General features: G+C 44.9%; 3 protein-coding genes and 2 long non-coding RNA genes across 6 annotated transcripts in view; 3 read left to right on the top strand and 2 right to left on the bottom strand.

Annotated features, from left to right (window-relative positions):
- The window catches only part of Alpha-man-ia (alpha-Mannosidase class I a), a 634,153-nt gene that overhangs the window by 507,925 nt on the left and 108,176 nt on the right, over positions 1 to 18,052 (top strand). The window lies entirely within an intron of this gene.
- Positions 1 to 18,052, bottom strand: part of LOC143361064 (uncharacterized) — a 92,991-nt gene that overhangs the window by 50,753 nt on the left and 24,186 nt on the right. The gene's annotated exons all lie outside the window — the stretch shown is intronic.
- Positions 299 to 2,224, top strand: LOC143361060 (uncharacterized). Its single transcript, XM_076800320.1, has 4 exons — positions 299 to 357; positions 492 to 637; positions 1,499 to 1,631; positions 2,064 to 2,224. The coding sequence occupies exons 2-4, from the start codon at positions 513 to 515 to the stop codon at positions 2,112 to 2,114; spliced, it is 309 nt and encodes a 102-aa protein (XP_076656435.1). The 5' UTR covers positions 299 to 357; positions 492 to 512; the 3' UTR covers positions 2,115 to 2,224.
- Positions 2,743 to 3,350, bottom strand: LOC143361065 (uncharacterized). The gene is made up of 3 exons (XR_013083404.1): positions 3,328 to 3,350; positions 3,081 to 3,231; positions 2,743 to 2,843 (listed from the first exon to the last, which is right to left on the bottom strand). It is a non-coding gene; the product is annotated as an uncharacterized LOC143361065 (long non-coding RNA).
- On the top strand, positions 3,016 to 16,815 carry LOC143361050 (uncharacterized). 2 transcript variants are annotated; one of them, XM_076800307.1, is made up of 9 exons: positions 3,016 to 3,188; positions 14,030 to 14,149; positions 14,261 to 14,378; positions 14,802 to 15,048; positions 15,181 to 15,282; positions 15,962 to 16,052; positions 16,118 to 16,263; positions 16,379 to 16,511; positions 16,751 to 16,815. In XM_076800307.1, exons 1-9 carry the CDS (start codon positions 3,048 to 3,050, stop codon positions 16,796 to 16,798), a joined length of 1,146 nt encoding a protein of 381 aa, XP_076656422.1. In that variant the 5' UTR covers positions 3,016 to 3,047; the 3' UTR covers positions 16,799 to 16,815. The 2 variants fall into 2 exon arrangements, with proteins under 2 accessions (XP_076656422.1, XP_076656423.1); XM_076800308.1 differs by lacking the exon at positions 16,751 to 16,815 and having other exon boundaries at positions 15,181 to 15,286.

The raw sequence follows: 18,052 nt of genomic DNA, 5'->3' as shown, positions 1-18,052 counted from the left end.
TTGTTAACAACAGAAATATATTTTGATTTTTATAGTCACCGAATGGAAACGGCTGTCAACGAGATGGCGAACTCGGTAAATTCGAACACGCTAATCGACATACGATCAGCCATGGAGATGCATCGGCGTGCTATTAAGTCGGTACCTTCGTTAATATATCAGAACAACATTATCGGTATTTCGATATGCATTCATCACGTCTGATTTTACCTTTTATCTCTTCGTCGTCGTGAACATGCTGGAATATTATGAACGTGCGGAGGAAGGCTCTGTTCAAGTTTCTCGGAGAACCTGATAATTTCGTATTTAATAGCGATCATAGCTGTTATCATCTCGTTTGCTATAAATTTATATCGTGTAAGCATTGTTCGAATTTTGTATGCGTGTGTGTGTATATGTATATAAACAAATCAACGGGAACAATCGTCCGACATTTGTGTATGAATTATCACCAATGGGAACGTAACGGTATTGCTTTTGATACCTAACAGCTTTATCTGGCGCTTTTGGATATGGACAAACTGGACAATGTCGTCTTGTCTATAGAAATCATTGCGCTACACATCCTGATCATGTTCCTAAATAATTATAGCGGCCAGAAACTGATGTCTACTAGCATTGAATTGTTCGACAGAACGTAAGTCCACATTTTTTCTAAGAATACGTTACCAACGTCTAGGATGACGAAAAAATAAAATCATAGTAATGGAAAATGTTGCTCTACAACACTTTCGAACTTGAAGACACTTGAAGTTGGCCCACCACTTTCAGAAAACGTAAATTCAACAGTTGCGCTGAAATGTGCTAAGCTTGTGCCACGTTGTGCTCGAATATTGACAATATAATAAAAAAAAAAGAAAAGAAAAAACGATTTAGAGTAGCCCCCCACTCTTAATTTTTTGCAATTTTCTCAATTCTGCTAAGTTGTGCTGACATTGTGCTAAGGTATTACTTCAAAACAATGACTAGGAAAAAGTTGTGGTAAACAATAGTTTTGGGCGTGCAGGTAATTGTTAACCCTTAGCACTCGAGTGGCGACTCTGCAGCACCACTGGAAATTGTTGTGGCAATATTTCAAGGAAATTACAAAAAATATTACAAAATATTTGTTACATTACAAAATTTGTATTCAATAGATTACTAAACATTTAAATATTATATGTGGAAATCGAATCAGTTTCGTATGAATAAAATGAAAATATTCTAAGACGGCAGAAAAATTTAGTTTTAGAATGAAAATAGCGCCAAGGGTGCAAAGGGTTAAGTTAGTGACAGTTATCCAAACTCGGCACAGTCGAGAAAATTGCAAAAAATTAAAAGTGGGGGGCTGCTCTAAAAGTCGTTTTTTTTTTGTCTACTTTCTATCGCATTTTTAATATTACAATGTAGCACAAGCTTAGTACAACTCAGCGCAACTGTTGAAATTACATAATTCTGAAAGTGGGGGTGGGGGGGGGGCTTCTAGGAGATAATGAATCCACGATATTCAATTCCGTAGATACAATTCGTTGTGGTACCGTATACCACCGCAGTCGCAGAGAATGTTGTTGTTCACAATGATGAGAAGTATACAGATATTAAAATTTAATCTCGCCGGTTTGTTCGTTCCGGGTTACGAAGGCTTCAACATGGTAATTAATTACATTATCAATAGACTGCGGATTTTACGCAATTTATAGCAGAACCGAGAAGTCATTGGAACAGCTTAGGCATATTGTTACACTATTTTCGATTTGTTGAAATCATTACGAGAGAAAATACATTCTCATTCAATTTCTGTTTCTCACAATTGATCCAGAAAATTTGTATTCTGCTGAAAAAACCGCCGTCTACCGACGGTGATTTCTCTATATATGTCGCCGAGGCCTCGATGATAAACGTCGCGGGGTTATCCCAATTACCGCGGGGTATACTCCGTGAGGAGTGTAAACATAATCGGGTATGTCTCCTGGACGATACACGACGCCGGCAAGAGCCGTGTTGGTGACATATATCGAGAGTCCGCTGTATATTGTCTACATAGACAGTCTTAATCCTAAATTCAACGAGCTTTTTTTTTGCAGATGATGAGCTCGTCTTTTTCGTATTTCACCATGATCCTGTCGTTCAAGTAACAAAGTTTCACGAGGTGGCCGTGACATTAACGACTACATCTATCATAAGCACTAAGCTTGACTTGTTTCCAGCTTGTAGAAACTCTAATTACTTGTGCTTACTGTATAATGAGTATATGCATACTGTTTAAAAAAACTATTATAAATACAAAATCAAATATTCAATCCTTAAATAAATATGTCAACGAATGAACGAGTCTCGCACGAAGTTGATTACTACTTTTCTAGTGATCGCGCACGTCCGTTTGAAATAGTTTCGAGAAACGTGCGTGTTAAACAACAAACAAGAAGAACAATTGAACTGAAAGAGACATCTTGTACTTCAAAGCTGTCTGATCACGAAAAAGTCTAGCCTAATATATCAAATAATTATTGTGAGACAAAAGATTCTTTAAAGTCCCTTTCTTTCACAGTGTTGTCGTAGTGTAGACACCTAACAGATTCGGTGCCTGTACACTATTTTCTTGTTTTCATCGCGTTGTAGTTCACTTCGCTGCTGGTCGTTTCACTGTCATGGCGAACAGACCGATTTTTGTGTAAATCCGCGAAACGTCGCTACAGCGATTCCTTGACGGGTCGTATTTTATTCTTTTGTAATTGTCAAGAGATACGCAGAATATAATTTATAGGGGGATTCCATTTCCTGTCGTGTCTCCATTGCCATTCGGTATTATGGAAAAAAGTCGTCGCTCGGCGGTCGAGATGTAGATACAGTAATTTGTATGTTTCCTGTAAAAAATGATTTGATATACTTCTCATCGATCCTGGCCAGAAGCTCGTAATTGCGTGCAATTACGCTCGACTTATAAGGGGGAGGTGGTCGATGGAAATGGGCGAGGGGTGCAAAGTGTAATGAATAATATATGCCACCGAAGTATTCTCGGACGATATTCCTGATTTTTCATACATACGTACGTCACCACCGACACCGAGATGGACGTGTTCAAGCAGAACTACAGTACTTACTATAACGTGTTGAACTTTACTGGTCTGTGGCCGTACAATCACTCTCTGACGGCAAAGCTGCAGAGAGTTGTTTACAGTGTTGTTACTTTGTGCTGCATAGTGATCCAGGTGATGGAGATTCGAGCCTCGCCACGACTTCCTTCAAAATATTCTGTTAACTGAAAAATTCAATTCGCTCGTCCCCGTCAAAGTAACGGACCACGTATTTAAAAATATACTGATCCGTAATGCAAAATTGGAAAACGACCGTGCAACTGGATGTTCTTTTACTCACGTATCGTTCCTCAATGTGCTTATCCATTAACCTCTTAAACACCGTACGCCACTATAGTGGCTTCCGTGGAAAGCGTCAGTTTGAACGGTACGAACCACTATAGTGGCTCTTGTGCCTTCCGCGGCCAGGCGCGCCGTCCCTGGGAGACTGAGTTGCGGACGAGCGCGCCGTACCTGGGAGATAGAATCGCGGAAATCGGATTCAAAATCAAAGAACTTTCGATAGAAATGAGGTAGAGCGATGAAATTGGTTTTAAATGAAAGCTGAAACTTTGTAGAATATGGAAAAAATAGGGAGGTTATTACCATCCGTTCATTTCAACGAAAAAATGACTTCATTAGTTTTTGTCACAAAAATCTATTTTTTGCAAAATCCTGAGGTCGTAGACAAATTTTGAGACCAGATTTGAAATCAGCGTGAAAAAATCTATGGGAAATGATGTATAGCATGTAACCGTTTATTTTATCTTTTAACGCTTCCTGTGCGTGATCGGCAATGATCACACTTCTTGAATCAAGGGACGGTTACCACCCTTGGATAGCTCGGTTCGTGTCTGTGAGACGGAGAGGTTCTATCTACTTTTAAATCAATCGGAGATGATGTGGGAGGTAGAATGACAGTATATTTTGTCCTTAATGCTTTACAATTTATTTATGCGTTCGCGTGACGCAGTACGACTTTAAATTCTATTGAGTATACAATTCTAGTTTAATATTCGCCCATTTCATTAAGCTCTATTATATAAATCATCACCGTGGTGGTGCGCTCGTTTGATTTCAATGGCCTCTACGCCTAGATGTTTCGGCTCGATAGCGCGATTCGCGTTCGGTATTCTTTTATGATTTCGTGACGGTCTTTCGACGGATGTGAACGCGTCACGATTTACCCGATTGACGGAGGGCCGCCGCAGCACACTTGCACTCGGCTGATTTCTCAGGAAGAGTGCAAGTGTGGCGTCGCGTACAAAGTGTCCGTCACTCTTCCGACCCTGAGGATCGCATCGATCGTCACTGGTAGTGGGTTACGATGCTTTCCGGTGTCGGGGAGGTGACTTCAACCGCACTAACCCGTACGCGGAGCACAACGCGATATTCGTGATCCCGGAGGGCCGTCGCAGCACACTCGCACTCGGCTGATTTCTCAGGAAGAGTACCAGTATGGCGACGAGTACAAAGTGTCCGTTACTCTTCTGACCCTGAGGATTGCATCAATCGTCACTTTCAGTGGGTTATGATGCTTTCCGGTATCGGGGAGGTAACTTCCACTGTACTAACCCGTATGCGTATCACGACGCGTTATTCGCGATTCCCGGAGGGCCGTCGCAGCACACTCTCACTCGGCTGATTTCTCAGGAAGAGTACAAGTATGGCGACGAGTACCAAGCGTCCCTTACTCTTCCGACCCTGAGGATTGCATCAATCGTCACTTTCAGTGGGTTAAGATGCCTTCCGGTATCGGGGAGGTAACTTCTACTGCACTAACCCGTACGTGGACTACGACACGATATTCTCAAAGATGGAAGACACTCGGGATTGACACGTTATCCTCGTCTCGTCACCTCACCTGGATTACTATGATGTTTATTTGCTGTCGTGCGGTTTGCACGACCAGCTCCTCGGTTTGAGGTGTGCGCGAGGCGAGGGCAACGTAGTCGGTTTGACTATCGTTCCCGAGTCGGTTTGACTCTCACCGCCGCGTACCGAATTTATGGGATCTTCCCGGATCCGCGTGTTCGCCCGATCGCGCCTAGACGTAGAGTGCTGGATCTATCGCTCGCATCGACCTCCTTCGATCGCTATCGAGTGGGGATCGATGCTTGCGCATACTAATTAGTGGGAGATCCTGCGATCCTTTGTTACGAAAAGGACAGCAGGACGACGCGGAACGCTGTGGTGGGGGCCCGCGTCACTCAGGCAACGCGTTGCTTGATCGATATGTAATCGATACGGTTACATATGCCCCCCCCCCCCCCCACTGAATTCGCGACTGCAGTCGCAGGAACGCAGTCTAGATGCACTGCAGTCGCGATGTATAAACAAACAAAGTTCTTGAAAACGAAAGGAAAATATATTGCTCTGACATTTAACTAAATAATATTTACTTGACCCAACGAGGACTCTTAAAAGAAAATTTTTATTTTGCGTTCCCACTCAAACTTGATGTAACATAACGGAAAAAAGGAGAAAAAAAAAAATATATTGTTTTGAGAATTAATAAAATAATATTGACTTGAGTAAACGAGCATACTGACGTTCTTTTGCGCACCCTTAATCAAAACAATAACTAAAAATTTCTATGTGTCACCAACAAACAAAAAAAAAGACATTTCTTTTGCGCATCCCTTTACACTTAATGTAACAACAGAAGGAGAGAAAAGAAAATATACTGCTTTGAAATTTAACAAAAAAAAAGTAATATTACCTTGCCTTGCCTTTATAATATTGCCTTGAGCAAACGGGCTCTTTTGCACGTACCTTAAAATTTATATTAACTTATATAACTAAGAGTAAAACGAAAAGAAGAAAAAAAAAAAAAAAAAAAACTAATTATTTTTCTTTTTTATCGCTTATCGTTTCGTGGTGATTCTAGCAGCTCGTGGATGAGCTCTTCCGTGAGCGGGAGGAGGCCGAGTGGGTCCTTGGGATCCAGGTCGGCTACCTCCACCTCGTAGTCTTCCACCTGGTCCCAGGAGAAATCCAGGTTTTCCTTTGAAGACTCCGGAGGAAGCCCCGGGCTGAGTTCCGCTGCATGCGGCTGGCGATGGTTGTCGTTATCCTGTGGGATTACCTCCCACGAGAGGTCTAATTCCTTCACCGGCGTTGACGGACCAGCCGTTGTGGAGGGTTTAATCTGGTGACTGACCCTAGTGGTCCCAGTTAACGGACCCTTCTTCGGTGTTTGTACCCGTGCGTGAGTTTTTCGTAGCGTGGCTTGCGTGGCCACGCCGCCACGATACCGGGATCCACGACCGATGGACCAGGGCCGCGGTACTATTGTCGGTATCGTTAATTCTGGGATTTCGTGATAATGGAGATCCATCCCCGTTTGTGTGGGCCTGGATACCATAGCCCATGAGGCGTAGGCCTGCGTGCCCACCTCGCGTTTCTCAACGGTTACGTTTTGGTTTTCCATTGCGAACTGTGTCTCAATGTTAGTTTCCGCGCGTATTTATAGGCCATAGGTTTGGGGATTCTTGGAATCCTTGCCTCGACATAATTCTGTTTATCTGCTGGGTGCTCTAGTTTTGCACGTTGGCTTTGTTCGCATCTTACCTGTTGTGTTTACGTTATGTGCTTCCTTGTCTGGCCGATGATATTGCCGGAGACTTGTCGCGTGGAATGTGCCTCTGATAGCTCCTGTCTGCGGGCGTCGCAGAACGTACGTCGCGGGACCTTTTCTCTCTTTCACCTCGTACGGTCCTTCGTATAGGTGGAAAAACTTTGCGACTTCTCGCTCAACGGCGTTTGAAATGGGATTCGTTCTTAGCAGGACAGTGTCACCGATGTCAAATTGTACGTGCGTCCTACCCTTGTTTGCTCGTTCGCATCGTTTATGCGCCTTTCGTGACACATTACGGAATGCTAGTTGCAATTTTTGTTCCACTGTTCCGTCGCTCAGTTTTTCTTGAATAAACCATTTGGTCCATGGTCGTGTGGGCGGTTTTCCCAGAAGGAGCTCCATCGGCGTGAAACCCGTACTGTCGTGTATCACCTCGTTACAGCAGGTTTCCACCACTTTCACCCATATGGCCCACGATGTATGTGCCTTTGCCGCTAGCGTGCGGAATATTCGCCCAATTTCGCGATTCACTCTCTCGACAGGGTTACTTTGAGGATGTCTAACCGATGATAATATGTGTTGGATCCCTTCTTCGTGTAACCTCTGTGTCCACTTTTTAGAGGTGAATTGGGTCCCATGGTCCGTCAGCATTTTCTGTGGCTTACCATATCGCGGGATGTAGTTTTTAAAGATGCGCGTGAGCGTTATTGCCGTCGTCGCGTTTTTAACAGAATAGAGCTTAACGAACTTAGTAAATAGTTCTTCAATTACTAAGATATATTTTACACCTCCCCTTGATGTTGGTAATGGACCATAGTAGTCTATTGAAACGATCTCTAGTGGCTTTTTGGGCAAAATTGTTTGCAGATCGAAATGCAAAGCATGTGTTGGAATTTTAACACGTTGACAAATATCGCACGTAGCTATCAATTTACGCGCATATCGGTGAAGTTTTGGAACATAAAAACTTTCAGCAACAAGTGCTATGATTTTGTCGCTACCGAGATGCGCGTATATTTCATGCACTTCCGTAATTAGTCGGTCACGCAGCTGAGCGGGAATCACGGCCCTGACTTTACCGGTCCGATCCACGTGATATAAAGTATTCTCGTGGATTCTATACCTTTTGATGGTACATTTATCCTGCCGGGAATACTTTTCTATAATCGCGCGGATCCTGTCGTCCCCCTGTTGCCAATTAGACAAACTTTTAAGCGCCTTTGCGAGTTTCGTGGACATGGCTTGCGCCACCGCGGCGAGGATGGGTACTCGAGTTTCGCGGCCTACGTTGTCTTTGTCTGACTCATTATACGACCGGCTCATTACGTCTGCTGGGATGTTTTCCTTGCCCGGTCGGTACCGAATTTCGACGCGGTAATCTTGAATTGACAAAATCCACCGCGTGAGACGCTGGTTTAATAGCTTACTGCTCATTAGGAAAGTGATTGCCTTGTGGTCAGTTAACAGTATTATTTTTGCACCATATACATAGGATCTAAACTTTCCCAATGCCCAGACTATCGCTAATAATTCTTTTTCGGTGGTAAAATACGTTAATTCTGGTCCTTTCAACGTTCGACTCGCGAATGCTACTGGCCGCAGATTTCCCGTCGCGTCTCGCTGCTCGATCACGGCTCCGACTGCAACGAAGCTCGCGTCGGTGGCCAGGTAAAATTCTCTGCTGGCGTCCGCATATTGCAGTGCCACTTCTTTACAGAAAATTTGCTTCGCTTTTTCGAGCGCTGCCTCTTGTGCCTCGTTCCATGACCATCGTTTTCCCTTTTTTAAGAGGGTCAGTAATGGTGTTGTGACATCAGCATGCTTGTCCGTGAACTTGCTGTAGTAATTTATGAGTCCGAGAAATCCACGTAGCTGTTTTACGTTTCGTGGTACCGGAAATTCTCGAATTGCTGCGAGTTTTTCCGGATCTTGTTTCAATCCTTCTGCCGACAAGACGTGGCCGAGGAATTTGATTTCTCGTCTCATAAAGTGACATTTATCCAAGTTGACCGTAAGGTTGTGCGCCTCCAATCGCTCCAACAAGGTCGTCAGGTGTTGCATGTGCTCTTCGAATGTTCTTGAGAAGCATAAGATATCATCGATGAAGTTCACCACGAAGCCCTCCATTCCTTCAAGTACCCGCCGTAGGGCTCTGACCAGACTTGCACTGCTTGTCTTGAGGCCAAACGGTGTTACTACGTATTCATAGCACCTCCCGCGATATATGAAAGCAGTGTACTTTCGTGATGCTTTTGTTAGTGGAATTTGCCAGAAGCTGCTCGTTAGATCGAGACTTGTGAGAAAATCCACCTTCTTGAAGCGTTGGAAGATTGCATCCGGTGTTTCTGACATTTCGTGGTCGTCAACAAGAGCTTGATTCAGCATTCTGGCGTCCAGACATAGACGGAGCGATCCGTTCTTTTTTAATACGGGAACCACTGGATTGATATACGGGCTCTTGCTGGGTTGTATGATGTTATTGTCCAGCATTCTTTGTATCTCCGCATCCGCCGCCTCTAGATATTTTAGTGGTGTGGGATATGTCCTGCAAAAATACGGGGTGTCCGCCTTTACGTGCAGGTGATGTTCATAGCACGTAAGACGTCCTATCTCCTCTTTCCAAACTCGGGGAAAGGACTCGATCACCCGTTGCAGTTCTTTCTTTTGCCGGGGAGTTGCTTGAACGGCTTCCAATGATGTTAGATTGTCTTGACGCGTGACAGAACCTTTTATTGTTCTGAGCGCTTCCGTTTCGGCACTTTCTTGATTCATCTTGATGACGACTCCTGTTCTGTCGGTTGATATTATTAGTGTGTCATTTGCAAAGTCGATCGTAGCCTTTGACTTTCGTAACGTGTCCACGCCTATGATCAGATCACAGATTAGTCCGGGAACGATTACTACCGGAGCTTCTAATGTAACCTCTGGGTGCGTGATGGTTACCCATATTTGTTTTTTCAGTCGGGCTGATTTACTGCCCGTTGCTCCAATTACGACTGCTCCCGAGACTGGTAGCATGGGGCACTTCTTCAAGTGACCTTGATGTTTCAGGTACCATTCTTCTGACATAGCTGTTACGGTGCTGCCTGTATCGACGAGAGCTTTAACGGGAACGCCCTCGATTTTCAAGTAGACCTCTGGACTGTTATTGGTCCCTAGGACTGGTCTTGATTGGTGACATTCCTCGTTGGTGAGGTCACGTCGGAGGTCTCCGAAAATCGATCCAACTGTTAAGCAGAGGTCTTCCCTAGATGGCTCCTTGGAGGTGGCTCTTATCTGAGTGGGGAAGTCGCTCAGATGTTCTTCTGAGTTCCTCCTTACTCGTTTTCCGAGATGGATATTTCTTCTTCACCAATTCCAATGCCTTCTTCAGGGTTTTCTTCCTCTACCTGCGCCGCTCGAATGTGAGTCGGGCGAGGATTCCATCGTCGATCCTCCTGATTTCGACCCTCGGGACGCCGCTCTTGCTGTGAATAATTTTCCCTAGATGGACGTGGGATTTCTGGCGCCCTGCGTTGATACTCGCCCATTTGACGCTGAGGTTCCCTTGAAGGTCGTTGGCTAGTTTCGTTGGACTGCGGGCGCGGCCCGCTCGACCCGTATGTTTGGCTCCGGGGTGGTGGTTCGTAGCTCGGACGTGGAATCCATTCCTTTTCGCCAGATTGTCTTTCGTTCGTCCGCTGCCGGTTGACCGTTCCGCCATTATCGAATCGTTCTAATAAAGCCAAGAACGAATCGATGGTAGTTATGTTCTGTCCCAAAACGCAGTCGTCCACTGCTTGCGTAAAATGTCGGGCAAGAGACAATACGATTTCCTCGTCAGCAGGTCGTGGTACGAGGTCACGTGCGCTTCCGATCAACCTCATGGCATACGCCACGCGTGTCAATCCGGGTTCTGGGCGATATACACCGGAATCGAGGTTATCCTTTATTTTTCTTTGGATGGCCGTGCTCCAAAATCGTTCGAGGAATAGTCGGGAAAAATAATTCCACGAAGTCACTTGTTCGGTGACTATGTCCCACCATTCGCTTGCCACCCCTTTTAGTGCCTGCGTAATGATAAACTTTAGCTCATCGTCTGGCACTCGTGCGGCCTCGATGAATTGCCGCATCTCGCGGAGAAACCTCGGAGGTTTTTCCGTAGCTTTTCCCTCGAAAACTGGGAGTTTGGGTTTTACGGCGAATGGCCTTGATGCGGCAAATTGCGATGCCTCTAACCTCGTGGATTCGTACGCTTGCCATCGGTTATTGGGAGCCTCTGGCTGGATGGAGACGCGTGGACGGTTCATCCCTCTTGAGATGTGTTGTTCGATGCGTTGCTCACGAGAATGAGGTTCTCTTGCATCTTCATGTGCGGCAACGCGGCGTGGTATCTCCGACAGCGCGAGAACTTCGTCGAAGCCGTCGTGCATCTCCTTACGGAGACGCTCCTCGATCTCTGCGGCCAGCAGTGATTCGCGGTCAATTCGTGTTTCTATTTCGCGCCTCCAATCTCGCATCTCGCGCTTGTGCGCACTAATCCTGTCGTATAACTCGTCGTTGCTAATCATGGTTTCCCTGATTTCGGCTAACCTCGCATCGAGTTCTTGTTCGCGTTTTTTGTTGGCCTCTATTTCGCGATCTAATCGTGATTCTACTGCGAGTTTCCAGTCAGCAATTTGTGCACGGGCTTCCGCGTTTTCAACGTGCATACCCATCCCCGCGGCGAGCTTAACCTCGAGTTGGAGGATTCGTTCGTCCTGTCGCGAAATTTTTGATCGTAAGTCGCGAATCAAATCGCGCAACTGCTCTATACTCATCGCGTCAAGGTGGTCGTCAAGTTGGTCTTTTGGCGGAGAAACTACGTTTGTCCCGGAACCTGACTCGATATTTCTCACAACGACTGGTGTCCCCGGATTTTTCCGCGACCTTGCTCGAGTTTCAGTTGACATGTTTAAGGTCAATTCCGATTGGTTTAATGTACCTGAACCTCGCCGTCCCTGTTCGGGCGCCAAATATGTAACCGTTTATTTTATCTTTTAACGCTTCCTGTGCGTGATCGGCAATGATCACACTTCTTGAATCAAGGGACGGTTACCACCCTTGGATAGCTCGGTTCGTGTCTGTGAGACGGAGAGGTTCTATCTACTTTTAAATCAATCGGAGATGATGTGGGAGGTAGAATGACAGTATATTTTGTCCTTAATGCTTTACAATTTATTTATGCGTTCGCGTGACGCAGTACGACTTTAAATTCTATTGAGTATACAATTCTAGTTTAATATTCGCCCATTTCATTAAGCTCTATTATATAAATCATCACCGTGGTGGTGCGCTCGTTTGATTTCAATGGCCTCTACGCCTAGATGTTTCGGCTCGATAGCGCGATTCGCGTTCGGTATTCTTTTATGATTTCGTGACGGTCTTTCGACGGATGTGAACGCGTCACGATTTACCCGATTGACGGAGGGCCGCCGCAGCACACTTGCACTCGGCTGATTTCTCAGGAAGAGTGCAAGTGTGGCGTCGCGTACAAAGTGTCCGTCACTCTTCCGACCCTGAGGATCGCATCGATCGTCACTGGTAGTGGGTTACGATGCTTTCCGGTGTCGGGGAGGTGACTTCAACCGCACTAACCCGTACGCGGAGCACAACGCGATATTCGTGATCCCGGAGGGCCGTCGCAGCACCCCCGTACTCGGCTGGTTTCTCAGGAAGAGTACAAGTGTGGCGACGCGTACAAAGTGTCCGTCACTCTTCCGACCCTGAGGATTGCATCGATCGTCGCTTGTAGCGGGTTACGATGCCTTCCGGTGTCGGGGAGGTGACTCCAACCGCACTAACCCGTACGCGTATCACGACGCGATGTTCGTGATTCCCGGAGGGCCGTCGCAGCACACTCGCACTCGGCTGATTTCTCAGGAAGAGTACCAGTATGGCGACGAGTACAAAGTGTCCGTTACTCTTCTGACCCTGAGGATTGCATCAATCGTCACTTTCAGTGGGTTATGATGCTTTCCGGTATCGGGGAGGTAACTTCCACTGTACTAACCCGTATGCGTATCACGACGCGTTATTCGCGATTCCCGGAGGGCCGTCGCAGCACACTCTCACTCGGCTGATTTCTCAGGAAGAGTACAAGTATGGCGACGAGTACCAAGCGTCCCTTACTCTTCCGACCCTGAGGATTGCATCAATCGTCACTTTCAGTGGGTTAAGATGCCTTCCGGTATCGGGGAGGTAACTTCTACTGCACTAACCCGTACGTGGACTACGACACGATATTCTCAAAGATGGAAGACACTCGGGATTGACACGTTATCCTCGTCTCGTCACCTCACCTGGATTACTATGATGTTTATTTGCTGTCGTGCGGTTTGCACGACCAGCTCCTCGGTTTGAGGTGTGCGCGAGGCGAGGGCAACGTAGTCGGTTTGACTATCGTTCCCGAGTCGGTTTGACTCTCACCGCCGCGTACCGAATTTATGGGATCTTCCCGGATCCGCGTGTTCGCCCGATCGCGCCTAGACGTAGAGTGCTGGATCTATCGCTCGCATCGACCTCCTTCGATCGCTATCGAGTGGGGATCGATGCTTGCGCATACTAATTAGTGGGAGATCCTGCGATCCTTTGTTACGAAAAGGACAGCAGGACGACGCGGAACGCTGTGGTGGGGGCCCGCGTCACTCAGGCAACGCGTTGCTTGATCGATATGTAATCGATACGGTTACAAGCATGTTAGAAACAAAAATTTTCCGCGCGTGGTATTGGAAAAACTAAAATTTTCTTGAATTTATGCGCGTTTAACGAATTTTCTCGGGGTTAAAAAACGTTCGTACCACAATCTCTCTATTTTTCCCATATTCTACAAAGTTGCAGCTTTCATTTAAAAAAAATTTCATCGCTCTACCTCATTCCTATCGAAAGTTCCTTGATTTTGAATCCGATTTCGTCCAAATTGCCCACTGTGCGCCGTGCTTAAGAGGTTAAGGAGACGTTGCGACGACGATTGCAATAATTTGATACTCGATAGTTTTGTTCAAAACAATTTCGTTCTAAACAATAAAAGAATTTCGATTGAATAACAAAAAAGAACATTTTGTTTTTCTTTACCTTGACTTTCAAGGTCAAGGTCAAGGTCATTTTTTCGGGGAGACACGCTGTACTTCGGTTGTTCGCGACGGGGCAAGGAAATGAAGAAAGAGCCACGGATTAATTTGTACACGTAATTTCATGTGACGGTAAATGTGCAGTCATACAGTGTTGTTTGAAAGTACTGTACACTTACTAACACGAAATCTACGTGTACAGGGTCGTTTGAAAATCTTTTTTTTTTTCTTTTGACGCGTGATACGGAGGTCAATTATCGCGGGCGAATGTTTGAAATTTTCGAGTATCGAGTGAAACGATTTTTCAGATATCGACATTACGAATGGCAGACATGTCTGTTTACAATTGCGTTATGGTAATGTCGTACGGATTTCCAATGTTATTGTTCTTTTTACGATACGTTGGATTCGTCGTGAATTTTCCAGTAGTAAGTTCAAGGAAAAGCATTGCTACTATCGTTTCGGTTGCATCGGGTGCGACGGCGTTTCGTGCAACGATCGAATCGGTTAATCGCCTTTTTTCTTCCATGTGGCTTCAGATAAAATGCATGTTTGAGAATATCGAAAAAGATTTCGTCGCGCTGCAAAATCCCATCGAGGCGGGAATGCTGATGAAACAAATCGCAGAGACTCGTCGCGTGATCGTGGCGCTAGTAGGTGATTAGTCGACCGATTTCTAATTACGAATATACAAATTGCTGTCGTAGAGGGTGTCCCGTTTGAAGTTTTGCGCGCGCAATTACGCCAAAAACTGAAAAATATTTCAAACGAAACTTGCTCTGTTTCAGGGGAAGACTTCTTATGACAAATAATCTCTAGGTGGGCGTGCTTCTGTCACCGAATGACCTTGAATGACCTTCGTATATAAAACATACAGTATAAAAAAGAAAAATAAAATAGAGGTCACCTTGAAACCTCGGAAGCACGTCCACCCAGAGACAGAGAAAGTGTTATTTGGGATATTTTGTAGAACGAGCTATAATAATAATAAAGTGACTGGACTGCGGACCTTTATCGAAATATATAAATGTTCAGAATGGATACTCTCTTATAAATAAATAACATCATTCTTGGTTCTAGGCCTGATGTGCTTAGGAGTGCTAATCTTGTTTTCTGCGTTACTGGTTCCCACGATACTAAAATCGCAGCGTCAGATTTACTATCTGAACGTCTTCGGATTTCTGTATGTCGAGAGAAACCATGAAACCGATCTCGTTTGTTTTCAAATTTTATACATATCTACAATCGGTTTACTATCGGTAGCGTGTACAGAAGCATCGCTCGCCGTCTTTTCCTCCTATCTATGCGGATTATTCGAGATCGCCAGGTATAGCGCGCTGTTTAAACGTTTAACTCTAACGAAACTCTAACCAAACTTTTAGCAACAATATGAGAAAATCAATTAGGAATGTATTAGTCGAAATGACCGTTTCAACAAAATATATTTTTATTTCTCTAGTTACCGCATACAAACGGCTGTCAACACAATGGCGAAATCGGAAAAATCGGGCATACTGATCGATATAAGATCAGCTGTGGACATACATCGGCGTGCTGTTGAGTTGGTACCTTCGTTTGGATATTAAAGCAACAGTGTTGATGTGCAGGAAAGTAAGTTAGCCATCGCAATTTGTGCGGGATATCCGAACCATTTAAAAGATGCTGTAAATTTTTCCGAAAATCGTGATTGGGCTGTACTTCACTTACGGAACCCAGAAATTCCTGATTTTCATTTTATACGATCCTGTAGATGTTGATGAGAAAGTGCCAAAAATCCAAATTTTAACGTTAGGAATACACTGGTTCAAAAGTTATTCCTGTTCAAAGTGGACCGATTTCAAGCGTTTTTGACAGGTGGCTCGGCTCATTGGACGACATCTGAATACATACCAATATGACGGTGCCCTCACCTGCCAAAAACGCTTGAAATCGGCCAGCTTTGAACGCGCATAACTTTTGAACCAGTCAATTCCTAACATTAGAACTTGGTTTTCTGGTATTGTCACGTCAAAGTCTGCAGGATCATACAAAAAAATGTTAAAAATTTCTGTGTCCCGTGTGCGAAGTGTAGCCGATAATTGTCATTTCCCCAGAAATTGCGATCGTTAGCTTCCCGGGGCAACTGTGTTTTAGCTATACGTACGCTGTGCGTTCGTTATTCTTGTTACTGTATGTAATGGTTCACATTTATCTTGCATTATTTCGGAACATAATGGGACACTGTGAATTCACGAACGAAGGCTCTCGTCATCTCTCACGAGCAACATGATGTTGTCTTATTTAGTGGCGATCGTGGCGGTTGTCGCATCGTTCGCTGTCAATTTATATCGCGTAAGCAACCGCAATACATTTCCAATTTTCTCTGAACGGAAGTGTGATAAGATTGGTTTCGATAGCTTCTCCTTGCGATGAACGAGATGAGCCAACCCGAAAACCTTGTGATCACTGTGATGATTGTGCTGGTACACGTGATAATCATGCTGCTAAACAATTATAGCGGGCAGAAACTAATGACAATTAGCATTGAAGTTTTCCACCAAACGTAAGTCCACAATTTTGTTTATATTGGGTATACGGCAAAGCTTCAGCCGATCCCATTGGTTCATTCGTAACATCGTAAATGTCGCGCATAAACCATGCTGTTCGATACACAACAGATACAACTCATTGTGGTACTGTATACCACCGAAGTCGCAGAAAATGTTGTTATTCGTGTTGATGAAGAGTGCTGTGGAAGTGCAATTCAATCTCGCCGGTTTGTTCGTTCCGTGTTACCAAGGCTTCACCACGGTAATTAATTACGTTTACCAATGGACTGCGGATTTTACGCATTTACAGCAAAACTGAGTAGCCATTCGAGAAGATTCTTTTATTGAATATTGTTGCACTCTTTTCGATTTGCTCGAATGATATACTTCGTTCAGATTTCTCGTATAATCGATCTAGAAAATTTGTATTCTGCTTGAAGAACCGCAGTCTACCCGCCATTGACGTCTTTATCCTGTAATTTAACAAGCTTCTTTTTCCAGATGATGAGCTCGTCTTTTTCGTATTTTACCGTTCTCTTATCGGTTTAATGTTTAATGTCAATTACTAAAGAAGCTGGTGGTCGTTCCAGTTGCGTACACTCTTCTACGTGTACGGTGTTGAGCATCTTGTGGATTGATTAAATCCGTTCGTTATTATTCACTTTAGCAATTCTTACCGCATTGTCCCCGCCACCCCCCCCCCCCTCCGCACCCCTTCCTAAAACGCAAAACGTAGTAGCGCGTAGAACAGTGATGGGCACGGTAGGGGCCCCTCAGCTGCCTGCTTCCCCCACCAACGTCTCTTTCGTGCAACGCGCATCTTCGCTGCGCAGCGGTGCCTGCCTCTCTCCCCTCCTACGTCCCACCGTAACCAACCAGTGCGCGGCTTATGCTGTCTATCCACACCCACGAGGCACCGTTGCGCAGCAAAGGTGCGCGCTGCACGAAAGCGAGGAGGGGAAAGCGTTTTGCAGCGTTGCCAGATGAGGGGAGGGAGCACGGATTGAGGGGAAAAAGTGACCCTCACTCTGCTAGTACCGGTGAAAGGGGGGATTAGAGTGGGGGAACAAGTCTTGATCTGGCAACACTGCGTCCCGGTTCCCGTGCCGCTACGATCATAACAGTAAATTGACCGTCGTGAAAGTTTATTGGAAATTTTCAAAAATGAATAAACAGAACGCCGAAAATTTGTTTAGACGTTATAAAAATCTGATGGTCTATTTGATGAGGCCAGAATTTAGCAACAATATTTCTATTCTTCACGACTAAGTTGATTCTCTTATGTATAACGTGTGTACAGATTTGTCGGTGGAATGTAGAAGATTAAAGTATCGAGTTATGAATATAGCAAAATAAAGAATGTATAGTGTACTGAATAATCCGTAACTGACCAGTCTAAAATTTTGTTTAACTGATCCCGAACTTTTGAACGGTGCTGTACGCACGAGCGCGTGTACGTGTACGTGTATCTCTGCGTACGTACGGTTTAAAAGAATGCGTCCAATTATTATGTGTATTGTTCCATCTCATTGTTCGCGACGTTGACGTGCGCAAATCCGTTATTATGCAGCCGACATAATTAACACGTGCGCACAGCGAGATTGCGCGGTCGCTGGTTACTCTTAGAGATCCGTGTATAGTCATTGACCATTGCGAACGCACGAGCGCGAAAATACTCCATTGACCGATCGGTACGTTTGATGGAATTCTTTATGTCCCGACTTGCTAATTGGATGACAAAGCATTCAGAATTCATTCAGGGTTGACTTTCACTTTGACTTTTACAAATCCGAGAAATGGCAC

The sequence above is a fragment of the Halictus rubicundus genome, chromosome 14 (genome assembly GCF_050948215.1).
Source record: "Halictus rubicundus isolate RS-2024b chromosome 14, iyHalRubi1_principal, whole genome shotgun sequence".
NCBI lineage: Eukaryota > Metazoa > Arthropoda > Insecta > Hymenoptera > Halictidae > Halictus > Halictus rubicundus.
The sequence above is the reverse complement of the archived record's forward strand: the minus strand, read 5'-3'. Positions and strand labels throughout refer to the sequence as shown.

Coding starts and splice junctions, on each gene's coding strand:
- LOC143361060 (XM_076800320.1), top strand. CDS start 513: ATGGACAAACTGGACAATGTCGTCTTGTCTATAGAAATCATTGCGCTA. Junction 638..1,498: donor ATTGAATTGTTCGACAGAAC/GTAAGTCCACAT, acceptor TCAATTCCGTAG/ATACAATTCGTTGTGGTACC. Junction 1,632..2,063: donor GTTACGAAGGCTTCAACATG/GTAATTAATTAC, acceptor TTTTTTTTGCAG/ATGATGAGCTCGTCTTTTTC.
- LOC143361050 (XM_076800307.1), top strand. CDS start 3,048: ATGGACGTGTTCAAGCAGAACTACAGTACTTACTATAACGTGTTGAAC. Junction 3,189..14,029: donor TGTGCTGCATAGTGATCCAG/GTGATGGAGATT, acceptor ACGATTTTTCAG/ATATCGACATTACGAATGGC. Junction 14,150..14,260: donor TCGTCGTGAATTTTCCAGTA/GTAAGTTCAAGG, acceptor ATGTGGCTTCAG/ATAAAATGCATGTTTGAGAA.